General features: G+C 53.9%; 1 protein-coding gene across 6 annotated transcripts in view; it reads left to right on the top strand.

Moving 5' to 3' along the window:
• Positions 1-1,123: 1,123 nt before the first annotated feature.
• TEX264 (testis expressed 264, ER-phagy receptor) overlaps positions 1,124-12,099 on the top strand; it is a 33,585-nt gene continuing 22,609 nt past the window's right edge. The window contains exons 1-3 of one of the 6 annotated variants that reach the window (XM_032290026.1): positions 1,194-1,260; positions 2,727-2,923; positions 4,276-4,567. In XM_032290026.1, the coding sequence (XP_032145917.1) occupies positions 2,904-2,923; positions 4,276-4,567 (312 nt within the window). In that variant the 5' untranslated portion in view covers positions 1,194-1,260; positions 2,727-2,903. Of the gene's footprint in view, positions 1,261-1,700; positions 2,263-2,726; positions 2,924-4,275; positions 4,568-11,568; positions 11,731-12,099 lie in introns of those variants that run through there. The other 5 variants (XM_032290027.1, XM_032290025.1, XM_032290029.1 and 2 more) reach the window with 5 other exon arrangements.

Below are 12,099 nucleotides of genomic sequence, written 5' to 3' on the forward strand. Positions count from 1 at the left end.
AAGAATGTGAAGCAGAGGGAAGGGAAGCTGGGATTATGACTGCCTCTGTGCCCAGCCTGCTCTTTGCTAATGCAGTAAGTGGGATCCACAAGGTGAATCATCCTATGACTGCTGACTTTTCCCACCACCACCTTCATGGTGTTCCCATCTGCGCGATCCCCTCCCAAACATCAGTCCTTGTCAGGATACCAAAGTAGCTCTTGGCCTCTCTGGTCTTGTTTCCAAGCTTATGAGCATAGTTGTCACCTTCCCCACCTCCCACTAAAAGTCCAGGACTCATTGTTGAGAGGGGAGCGTTTTATCTTTGGGCCCTTAGAAGACTGCTTTGTAGTTTGTAGGACCTCAGAAATTTAAGGTGAAGATTGAACTGATCATCAAGGAGCTTACACCTGATGTGGGAATCACGTAAATTATTGCTAAACCAGAAAGGTAGACCAGCCTCTCCCAGCCACAACCAGGGCACTGAGGGAGGAGCCTGGAAGAAGGACATTCCCATGGAACGTGATTCCAGGAAGCCGGAGCCTTGGTTTTGTTCATTCTATCCCCAGCCCCTAGAACTGTCCTGGCAAGGAGTGATAATGTTGGATGAATGAATGTACTCACGGAAGTGGGGATGGGTGGGTGGAGGCAGGAAGCAGACATTTGCTCTATGCAAAGGTTGGATCCACCAGTTTCTTCTGCGAGCCCAGCTGGGCTTCAGCTTCCTCTGCTATGCCTTGCTTGGTTTCCAAGTCTGTTGCGAAGCCACAGTGAGAAAAAGTCGCAAGACTAAAGGTAGTACAAATGCCAGAGGCTGATACTGCTGTGCTGCACCTCCCTAGTCTGTACAAATTCTCAGCCCCAGCTCTCTGTCCCCCAGCCTGGCCCTCTACTGCGGGCCACTGGGCTTGCCTCCCGTCCCCGAGCTTGGGCCAGGCTGTCATTGTAGTGCTCCTGCCAATCTAGATGCCCTGGGGTGTTGCTAAATCAACCTCAGCAACCGGATAGTTTGTTGGAGGCGGGAAGGTACGCCGTGGGTTCCCGCCCAGCCAGTGCTGGGGCCAGACGCACGCCCGTTGCCATGGAGACGGGGCGGGGCAGTCCTCCGCCCTCCGGGTCAGTCCTCCGCCCTCCGGGTCCCGCGCGCACGCGCCCACGGTCACGGCCACGTCCCGCCGCGCGAGAGGGCGGAGCGAGCGTGCACGGCGGGCGCGCGCAGGCTCGGCGACTGAGCCTGGAGCCGCCTGCGCGGTTCGGCGTCCGCAACTGGCGGCTGCTGAGGTGAGGGCCGGGCCAGAGGAGAGGCCTACCCGCCGGGGCGTAGGTCTGGGACCCCTGTCCGCTCTGGCGCGACCTCAGAGCTCTCTGTGTCCGCTCCGTGACCCCCGCGGCCCGGGCCGCTCTTTGCATCTCGTCTCGCCCACAGCTGTCCCCTGCCGGGTCCGAGGGCCTGGATGCGACCTTGGGGGCAGCCCCCACCCTTCCGGGCAGCCCACTGCTGCGGCCACCGGTGCGAGGTACGCCCCGAGGCCGTGGAGCTGGGGGAAGGAGGCGCGAGTCACGTTTTAACTCCGCCCACGTTCCTCAAGGCCGCGCCCCGGAGCTCGGGCTGCAAACTTTAGCATCCCTTAAGTTGCAGATGTGCGTGGGGCTCCGACAGGAGGTAGGCGAAGAGAAAGGCTCTGAGTAAATAGGAGAGGTCTGGAGTGAGCAGGGGCTGGAATCCGAGAGTGGGAGACGGCGGCCCACCCTCCCTTAGGGTCCCACCACCCTCTGGAACAGAAGTTTAGCTCGTGACGGGCCCTTTAAGGGCCCGGCCCTTTGCCGCCGCGCACGTGAGCGGCACCAGGAAGCCGGCTGGGGGCAGCCTTCCCTGACGCTCGCCCGCACCGGCCGCACGCGTCCATCCCGGGCCTCTGAGCGTAGGGAAACTGAGTCTCGAAAGGGTGCAGTCTGCCGGAGGTCAGCGGCAACGGCAGTTTCTGGGCGCCAGGTGTGGCTGGAGCCCTCCAGGAAGAGGGGCGTGACCACGGCTCTAGTGAAGAGCCCTGACATTGTAAAGCTAGGTGTGGCTTCAGATTTCCCCAAGGGGCTTGAGAATGGGACGAGGATGCTTTAGAGGCCCCGGTGGGCTTTCCCTGAAGAGGGTAGTCAGGGCACGATGCTCGGCTCAGTGGTTATTCCTGGGCAGGGGTGACTGTTCTTTCATCTCCCAGCACTGGAGCGCTTGGCCCCTGCCGCACTGGATGCCAGGAGTTACTAAAAGTGAGCCTGGCATTTCAGGTGAGCTCCCAGACCCTCTTCCTTTTCTCTTGAATATAGGGGAAATTCACGTTGCCCCTCCTGGTGCTGACCAAAACTCTGGGACCCACAGGTGCATTTCCCCCCCCCTTTTCTGAGCAGTTTGGGAAGTGAGAGGAAGAGAAAGGTGGATACTAAGTTTCCTTGAGGGGGCAGAAAGTGTTAAACTGGGATGGGAGATCAGGGTGAGGGCCTGTCATTCCCAAGGCAAGTGTAAGCCTAGAGGCTGGGAGTTTTCCAGCTTTAGGCTCAGAGATGTCCAACAAGGATTAAATGCTTGAGCCTTTCTGGAAGCCAGTCACCAGAGAAGTTAGAAAAAGTGGAAATGGGGGCCTGGAGTCAGACTGTCTGGGCTTGTGTTGCCTGCATTTTGGTCCATGTGGCTCTGTTTAATACCTGTGTGACCTTGGACAAGTCTCTTAACTTCTAACCACTTGTACCCTTAGCTGTACCTACCTCGTTGGATTGCTTTGAGGATTAATGAAGTAGCTGTGTTTCAACATTTAGACAGTTCCTGGCGTATAGTAAGTGTTCAGTGAAAGATTTCTCGTCATCAAAGAAAATAGGAATGAAATTAACTGGAGACAAGATGAGTAGAACAGGCAGAAAAGAGAGAGATACTGATGGGTAGGAGCACAAATGGGTAAGACTAGTGGGGAGCACCTTAATTTCCTGACACCAAAAGTTTAGAAATTTACTTTGCCTCTTTGTGAGCAAATACTGTGTGCTCATTGACTCCAAAGATAATTTTTTAGCGTAAAATCAACACCCAGCACCCACAGGGAAGAAATAATTGCACAGAGCTAAGTTTTCCACAAAGCTGCAGTATGGCCTTTTCAGCTTCAAAATCTTTTAAATGTTAAATATTACTTTTAAATAATATTTAAAAGTATTAAGTATACTTTTTAAAAGTATATTTAAACTTCAAATATACTTTATTTGGGTGGGAATGTTCCCCCAGTGGGCCGCATGCTTCCCTTTCTCTTTAAACAGTTTTCTCTGGGCTGTGATTTTTTTTTCCCCCTGGGCAACTAAGGTCGAGCACTCTGTGTAAGAGGGTTAGGCCTCTGGCCCCAAGCTGCCTGGAGACCTAGGCAGTCTACCTTGAATAGCTCACACACTGGCTTCTGTGTTACATGTTCCTGGGCCTGCTCTTGAACAGTTTCTGTTCCCCTTATGGGTAATTGTTACTTCCTGCTGTGCAACTCCCCTTTCAGCAGCCTTTTCCTCTTACTCCTCACTGTTTCTTCTATGGCTGGAAAATTGGGATGAAGCTTGTTAACACTGGTGGTTGAAGTCTGGGGAGCTTACTATTGGACTTTGTTCTAGCTGCTCAGGCTGTTTTGCTCTGGTCTTTCTTCTGGTTATGGATGGGTGAGCTTGCTGGATAGCAAGGTCCTGGCAGGCCAAGTATACTTCGCAAAGGAGAGTTTCTTATGAAATTCTCTTCCTGAGGCACGTTTTCCCTCAGGAATTTTTTTTCCTAATGGTTTCCCTGTTTATTAATAAGTGTTGAGACCCTGGCATTTGCTGGTCCTTCTCTGGCAGTAGTCCCTGAGGCTTGGGGAGGCTGGGCTGTTGGCATGGCTTAGCAGTGGTGAGGAAGAGGTAAAGTTAAGGAAAGGCAGGTTGGCGGGTGTCTGGCTTATCTGGGGGAGACTTGTCAGGGCCAGGAGTATGTCCTTGGCTAACTCACTCCTGTGCCCCTCTGTGATTCAGTTTCCCCAGGTGTGACCAGGGCTGCCAGCTGACAGGTAGAGCTGCTCTGACATCTTCACCGACAGTGATTAAGAAATGAAGAGGCTTGTGGCTTCAGTCATCCTTTGTAGCTCCCTTCTAGGTCACTCTATGTGTAAACACCTCTGGCCCCTCCCCTTTCTGGGTCAGAGCACTCAAGGCAGGGCTGAGGAGGTTGGGCCAGAACTGGTTGGTGGGCAGGTGGGCACATTGTCAGAGCAGGCTACCAGCCTCCTCTCCCTTCTTTCTCCTTTGCAGTTGCCTTGGGGTGCAGTGTGGGGGGTCCAGAGCCATGTCGGACCTGCTACTACTGGGCCTGATTGGGGGCCTGACTCTCTTACTGCTGCTGACGCTGCTGGCCTTTGCCGGGTACTCAGGTCTGCTGGCTGGGGTGGCAGTGAGTGCTGGCTCACCCCCCATCCTCAACATCACTGTGGCCTACAAGTTCCACATGGGGCCCTATGGTGAGACTGGGCGGCTTTTCACCGAGAGCTGCAGCATCTCCCCCAAGCTTCGCTCCATCGCTGTCTACTATGACAACCCCCACATGGTAAGGAGCCTCCATGGGGTTCTGTCCCATGGATGGACCTGGTGGGCCAGGGCTTCTTTGGGGAGGGTAGTTTTGGTTGCTGAGGAAAGGGTGGGAAAATCTTTGAGCAGGCCCTGCAGACCCTTCCTCCGAGAGCTTGAAGCGCCTTCCAGATTTAGCCTGGACTTATCCTCTGGGCATCCATTTTTGGGCTTTCTACTTGCCTGCCTCTGGTTCCCGTGCCCATGGCTACTCGTGGATTTCCAAATGCAGTGAGCTATACCACCTTGGGTCCCTAGTTTCTGCCAGGACTTTGGTCCCCTGCTGCCTCTTCTTGTCATCCCTCCTTCCATCTCCATTTGGGGCCAGTGCTCTAAGGCCCAGCCATTCAGATTCTGCCCACTCTGTGGGGTTACATCTTTCTGTTTCTGTACTTTCCATCCCTCAACTCTCTTGCCATAGTTGTAGACCCTTGAGGGTCGAGCGGGCAGCCCCTTGGCATGAGAGGGGCTTGGAATCGTTCCTCTTCAGCCATTCTGATGCCCCCCAACCCAGTGATACGGCATTTCCTTAGACCTCAAGCTGCCTAGTTGGAAGAGGGCGTGGGGGGCTAGTAGAGCCAGATGAACTACTTAGAATGTTCAGAATGCTCAAGTCAAAGACTAATCCAGCATCACTAGCACGCTGTGGGTGTCTGGCTGTTCTTACAACCTATGGTGAGTCAGAGCTTGCCAATGTAGCCTCCTGCTATGTTATGGGGTTGTGCTGCCCACAGCTGGATGGGCTGGCAGTTCTGTTAAGGGTTCTTCAGCCTCTAATACTGAGCCATGCCAGGCCAAGCATTTGAAATCCCCAGTTCTGATTTCCATGCCTGAAGAGCTCAAGTGGATAAGCCCTGCAGCCTACCCAGTGTCTACTGACTGGGCTCACTGGGCCACTAGTTGAAACAGGGTGTGCTGGTTCCCTCTCTGTGCCAGGTTCTGCTCTACACCTACAATCTGGAGATGAATCACACCTGGCTCTGCCCTCAGGAAGCTCTGTGTGGCTGACACATCAGCCCCACACAAGTGATTCTCCAACAAGACAATGTGCTTGATGTCCACAGAACTTTGAGCTGTGGGTTCAGGGAGGCTGTCATGAGTCTGCTGGGGAGGCCCACAGAAGGGGTAGATTTCAGCTGGGCCTTCTCACATCTGTTGGGATGGGTTACTTGGCTAAGAAAACTGCAACAGCAAGAGCCTGGAGACATGGGATGACTGGAGAATTGTGGCTAATGGACATGTGGTGGGTGGAGAAAGACAAAGGGTTTGCCTAGCCAGGTGGTGGGAAGGTACAGCAGGTTGGGAAGAAGGGTGTGGCACAATTTGCTACCTTTGTTTTAGGAAGTTAGCTGAAGGGCAGGTGGAGGGGGGAAGGAGATAAGGCAGGAGGCCATAGAAGAGGCCCAGGTGAGAGGTGCCATGGGTTGGTTGAGGGATGAGTCGACATTGTTTGAGGTTTTGCAGTCACATGGCCAGGAGGTGGTACTAACGGAAGGTGGGAGCACATAAGCCTGAGTGGGATGGGATAGACAGTGGGCCATGGGAGCTCCTAGATCAGATGTGTGACCCTCACCCCTGCAAGGGCTCTGTTGTGTAAGCCCCTGTCTCTCTACTTTCCCCTGCCCCTCCTTCCCACCTTGCCTTCTGCAAGGCCCCAGTGGGAAGTAGGAGAGTCCTTGCAGCTGCCTCTCTCCTCATTGGCGTGTCTGCCTGTTCTGGAATCAACATGTTGCCTCTTGGGTTGAAGGTGCTAATTCCCGGATGGGAAAGAGCTAAGGCAGCAGGGTACCTTGGGGTCAGTGCTGGAGGCTGGTCTATGGAAGAGTGAGATGAAAGAACACTGGTATGGGATATTCTGGCATGGCCACTGCCTCCTGTAGCTTTCCCAGAGATGTGTGGACCCCATCGGGTGGGCCCTGGGGCTCCACAGTTGGCTGGGCATAGTCTGACTTGGGTGCTCGTCTGGGGACTGTGGCCTGAGAACACAGCTTTGAGGCTAGCAGGCCTGAGTTCTGATTCTGTCCCATCACTGTTCTCCTGCATGATCTTAGGCATATCACATAATCTTTCTGAGCCTCTATTTCCCTGTCTGCAGAGTAATGATAAAATACTTGCTTCTTAGTTAGACTGAGAAGGGATAAGGGATACAGGTGAGGCATTTACCCCAGCACTTAGCTCTCAACAGATGCTTAGCAACAACAAAGATGGGTGGGAAAACCATTTGTGCTAACATGTACTGAGAGGTCAGACTGAGCAAACCTAGACCCTTGGCCTGGCTGTGGACATTTGGCTGACACAGGATGAGTGAACAGGTCAAAGTGACCCTTCTGATCCTGCCTCTCCCAGTCCTGGGTCAGTCCAGAAGGCACCTGTGTCCCCATTTAGAGCTAGGTTACACTCTGGCACCTGGGATGGCTCAGGGACACTTGGGTCCCCATCTACTCAGGGGACTGGTCAGTGCATTCTGTGCCTGACAGAGATTGTAACAGATTCAGGGAACCATGGACCCCCAGGCTTCAGGTGCTCGTGGCTATCACAGACTGTCTGGTCCAGAAGGACCTGAAGCCTCCTGGTCCTCACTCCATATTATGGAGGCGAAAACAGGTTCAGATAGTAGGAGTAAGGTACTGATCTCATACTTTGTTGTTTTCATTTAACAAGTATTTGAGCACCTACTCTGTACCAGGCTCTGTGTTGGGCACTGGGGTACCATGGAGGCCAGAACCTCCCAGTGTGTGGGTATTAGACAGAAGCCTAGAGGAAAGGCCCCATCCTGGTCCTGGAGTGGGCTGAGAATCCAAGCTTTTTGCCCCTTAGGCTTCCTCCACCAGCAGTATGCAGCCTGGGGCATGCTCTGGTTCTCAGAGAAAGAGAATAGAGGCAGACCTGTTGAATGTCCCTCCCTCAGTCCTCCTTCCCCACCCCAGAGCAACAGGAGCCAGAATCTGCTTCTCTGTGAGTGTGGGGAGACAGTGAGGATTTGTCAGGCTCTGTGAGTGGGGTGGTGAGTTATCAGGTGAGAGGTGCCACGAAGCTTTAGATGCTGCCTGCCCCCATGAGGTGTGATGGACAGCTCGCTAGCCATGCCTCTTCCTGTCCTCAGCTGGGCAGAGAGGAGGCTGGTTCTACCTAGCTGGGTGTGGACCCAGGAAGTAGTACAAGAGAGGGTACCACTAAGGTGGGATAGTGGCAGTTGCTGTGGACCTGTTCATAGTAGATGCTGCTAGAGCTGTTAGCCCTGTGCTCTGGAGTCCTGTATGGGAAGAGGTAGCAGGTCAGGATGAGTGGTTCCTGTGAGGGAGGAGGAAGGATTTCATTCTCCATCCCTGAAGGCCTTGGCATAGTTGGGGATGGGAAGGTGGGGAAGGAGTCTGTTGGAAACTGGACAGACCCTGACAGGGGCTCATGGGTGCCCTCACCTGCCTCAGAGCCCAGCATTCATGGAGTATGGGCCATTCCTCTTCAAGGTATGCAAGGGAGATGGGATGAGTTCAGAGATACGGGTCAGGTGTAGGTGGATATCAGTCACAGATCTGCTCCCCTACACACAGTGGTCCATACTGCCCTTGCATGGCTGGGGAAGGGTCTTGGCTAGAAAAACTGCTCTGCCCTCAGTCCTGCTTCTGGGGTGGGTGCTGGGGGCTTGGAAAGTAACTTCAGGCTCCCTTTTGGGCTTGGTCCCTCTGGAAGCCTTCAGTGTTGGAGGGAAAGGGAGGAGCTGAGATGACCCTGAGTGCCTCACTTGATCCTGCCAGCTCTGGCCTGTGGACAGTTCCTAGTGGCTGGGCTGCTGTCACTGTGCCTGTGGACCTATCCTGTCTGCCAGGCTGGCCCTCTACCTACTGCCCCACCCTGTGCCGCCACCACCTGCGCTGCTGTGCTTGGAGCTTAAGCAGCCTGCCTGCTTGCTTGTGTGGAGAGCCTGGCTGAGGCAAGAGGGGTATGACAGCCTGTTCAGTTTACCTGGCCCAAGTGGTTCTGTATTTGCTGCTTACATCTGGCACCTAGGAGGTGGTGTTTGCTCCAGGCATGGAGTGGGTTGGGGAACTGGTGGTACTTGGTTCTGCCTTTAGTAAGCTAGACTGCCATTGAAGCCCCCTTTCTCTTAGTCCAATGAGAACCAATGCCCAGGCCTACCAGGTCTGCAAGAGCTGAACTGGAAAGAGTTCTGTTGTAGGCCTGTGTCATATTCCCTCTTCCCTCAGTGTGTGTGGAGATGGGGCTCCCTGCCCTCCTTGGAGGCACTTAGGGAAGGAGTGAGGGAGTAGGATTTCCCAGGACTGACCTCCTCAACAAGGGCAACTGGAATGTGGGCTGGGATGTTTCCTGAGGGCCCGGGCCACCCCCTATCCCAGTTACTCCATAGTTATTTTCTGCCAGGTGGAGTCTAGGCATTTGCTGTGTAGTAGGTTAACTGTATGGGACAGGTCTGGAAGCACCAACTCCTCTCTGCCCACTAGAACTGTCCTTGAGGTGAGGTGAGATGAGGTGTGAGAGGAGGGGGCTTTGGATTTGCCCTTCTGGGGTTGAATCAGGGCTCCACTGCTAACCACTTTGTGACTTTAGGTGAGTCACTTGGCCTGTCTGAGTCTGTCTCCTCACCTGTCACATGAGTATAAAAGAATCTCCTCATCTGTCACATGAGTATAAAACCTCAGGGTTGCCGGGCGCGGTGGCTCAAGCCTGTAATCCCAGCACTTTGGGAGGCCGAGGCGGGTGGATCACGAGGTCAAGAGATCGAGACCATCCTGGTCAACACGGTGAAACCCCGTCTCTACTAAAACTACAAAAAGTTAGCTGGGCATGGTGGCGCGTGCCTGTAATCCCAGCTACTCAGGAGGCTGAGGCAGGAGAATTGCCTGAACCCAGGAGGCGGAGGTTGCGGTGAGCCGAGATCGCGCCATTGCACTCCAGCCTGGGTAACAAGAGCGAAACTCCGTCCCCAAAAAAAAAAAAAAAAAAAAAACCTCAGGGTTTTTGTTTTGTGGGGGCTAAATAATAAGGATGTGGCCCAATACCCAGCCCTTAATAGGTGGGTGTCACACTTGACATCCAGTCCTTCCTGAGAACCTCATGCCTCTGGGACGTTGTACTTTTAGGGACCCTGCCTGCCTCTGGTCTAGTCCCAGCCTCTTGCAGGTTGTTTGGGCCATGTGAAAAGGCACAGTGCAGGGAAAAGCCATTGTGCAGCCCATTCCTCACCAGGACCAATTTCTCGGACTCCTGGATGCCTCTGGGTTGTGTGGCGCAGCTCTGAAGCTGGTCTGCTTGGGTTTGAATCCTGACTTCAGCACTGCCTTGCTTTGTGACCGTGGCTGAGTATCTTGGTTGTTTGGGCCTCAGGAACAGGGTTGAAAACAGTACCAACCACAGAGGGCCGTTTGCATTTAGTGAGCCTATGCTTGGAAGGCAGCGACTAAGGAAAGTGGTGAGTGCCTGGTCAGATATCAGCTGTTGTTAGGATTCTGTTTGAGGGTGTAGGGATATAGAGGAAGGTTCCTGAAAGGTTTCTAAGTAAACTCACTTTTGAGGACTGGTATCTTGTTGACTCCTCTCTTTCCTCCTGAGCCTGAAGAATGGGTCCTGTCCTCTGGCCTGGCTATCTGCATCAGCTCATGTCCTGACTGCTACCTGTCTCTGTGTGCCTTTGGGCATAAGCTGTCCCGGGAAGTTGGGGTTGGTGTGTTGACCTGTGGCACCCAGGAGGGCAAACGAGGTCCCGTATCAACTCTCTAGTTATGGGCCAGTGCAGCTGCTCTATTCCCTTGGGAGTACCAATGCAAATGAAGGACCCTGCCTCTACTTTCCCCCATATGTTGGGTAGCCCTGGGTCAGTGGGCTGGTATGGGAGGAGTAAGGGCAGCCCTCTGTGCCTGGGTTTGAGAGATGGTGCCGCTGTCCCTGTCAGGTTGTGTAGGTTGTGGGCCTGGGGTTGGCTGTTTCCATTAATCCTGAACCCAGTGACTACATTTGGTGGGCCAACTGATACCATTTCTCTTTCCTGCATCCTGGAAGATAATCAGTCTTGTCCAGTTCCCAGACTCAGCAAGGTCTTGGCTCAGCAGTGGCCCTAAGGTGGCTGTCTTCATGATAGCCTCACACAACAGGGTCAGCAGGGCACTGTGACACCACTCAGGATGAGGCAGTGGGGCCAGCTTTAGGACTAGCCCATACTTGGAAGCTTCGGGTTCCAAGCAGATGGCCCTCTTCTCCCAATGATGGGACTCAGGAGGCTTCTCAGCCCAGAGGAAATGCTCTGGGGCCTGGCATACCTCAAGAGTACCAGTTTTCCTGGTACTCTTGCTTTGAGGACAGATCCCGAATGGGCTTGTCTTTACCCCGAGTAGTGGTGGTTCTGGCCACTGCCCTGTTTCCGGGGTGTGATTCCTTGTAGGTGCTAGTTCTAGTCCAATTTTTATTCTAGGCAGAGGTACCCAGAGAAATAGCTGTTCTGAGGAGGAAGAGGAGCAGGCAGGTAGAGCTGGGAGGCCCAGGCCTATGTCCTAGGGTTAGGCCCAAATAAAGATGTTGCATTGAGCCAAGGTTGATGGGGTCTCTTGCTCATCAGGACATCCCAACCTTCTGAGCCCTTGACAACCTTAGTAGGCCTTTCCCCTGGAGGTGTGTCTGGGCTTTACTGGGAGGCCAGGAAAGCCTTCCTCTGCTACTGGACCAGCCTTGCCACTCTCTGGGTTATTTCAGAGTCTGTGCCATCTCCCCCTTGTTGGTGCCTTATTAAGCTGCTTCCCATCTTCAACTTTACATGGGGTCGCTTAATGGGTAGTAGGCTGGCTAAGGGACCTTCTAGCCTGCCCCTTAGGCCAGGGCAGGGGGAGGGAGTAGGAAATGTTCTTACTTGTGGAATTAGGGAGTTGCTCAGCCAGGAAAGGAGACACTGTGCCCCACACACCTCCTGGATCCTGGAAGCCCTGTCTCCTTAGCTTCCTTCTTCCACTGTGACAAGAGCTCTTCCTTTTCTCCAGGTGGAAGGAGAGGAAGCTTGTTATGGTGCAGGGCTTGTGTGTGCATGCAGGTACTATCACTGAGCATGCCCCAAGTGTGCGCAGGATCCTGGACCTTTTGCCTAGAGGTGGGAAGAGATGGGGAGGCCGTCAATTACAGTGCAGCACAAGATGCTCCCTGGTAGGTACTTGTGATTAGAGAGGAGATGCTGCTTGGTGGAGAGCAGCAGAAAGCTTTGAAGGGAAAAGTTGAACTGAGTCTGGCAGCATGGGCAGGAGTTTCCCAGGCAGAAGGGACTCTGGAATAGGGTGAAGGACATTGCAGGCAGAGGAAGTAGCTTACGCAAAGGCAGGAAGCATGGGAGGACGTGGCATGTTTGGGGAGCTGCAAATAGTTTCCTGTGGGTGTGTGTAGGGGTGTGGTGGGTGAGGAGGCTGGCAAGGCGGGCTGGGCCAGAGCCTGGATTTGTCCCTCCCTCTGCCATGCAGACACTCAGTAGGTGCCTGCCCATCTGGGTTCTGGCCCCTGCTGAGGCCTGAGGCTGCAGAA

The sequence above is a fragment of the Sapajus apella genome, unplaced genomic scaffold, assembly GCF_009761245.1.
Source record: "Sapajus apella isolate SASKATOON/1434 unplaced genomic scaffold, GSC_monkey_1.0 scaffold23, whole genome shotgun sequence".
Classification (NCBI taxonomy): Eukaryota; Metazoa; Chordata; class Mammalia; order Primates; family Cebidae; genus Sapajus; species Sapajus apella.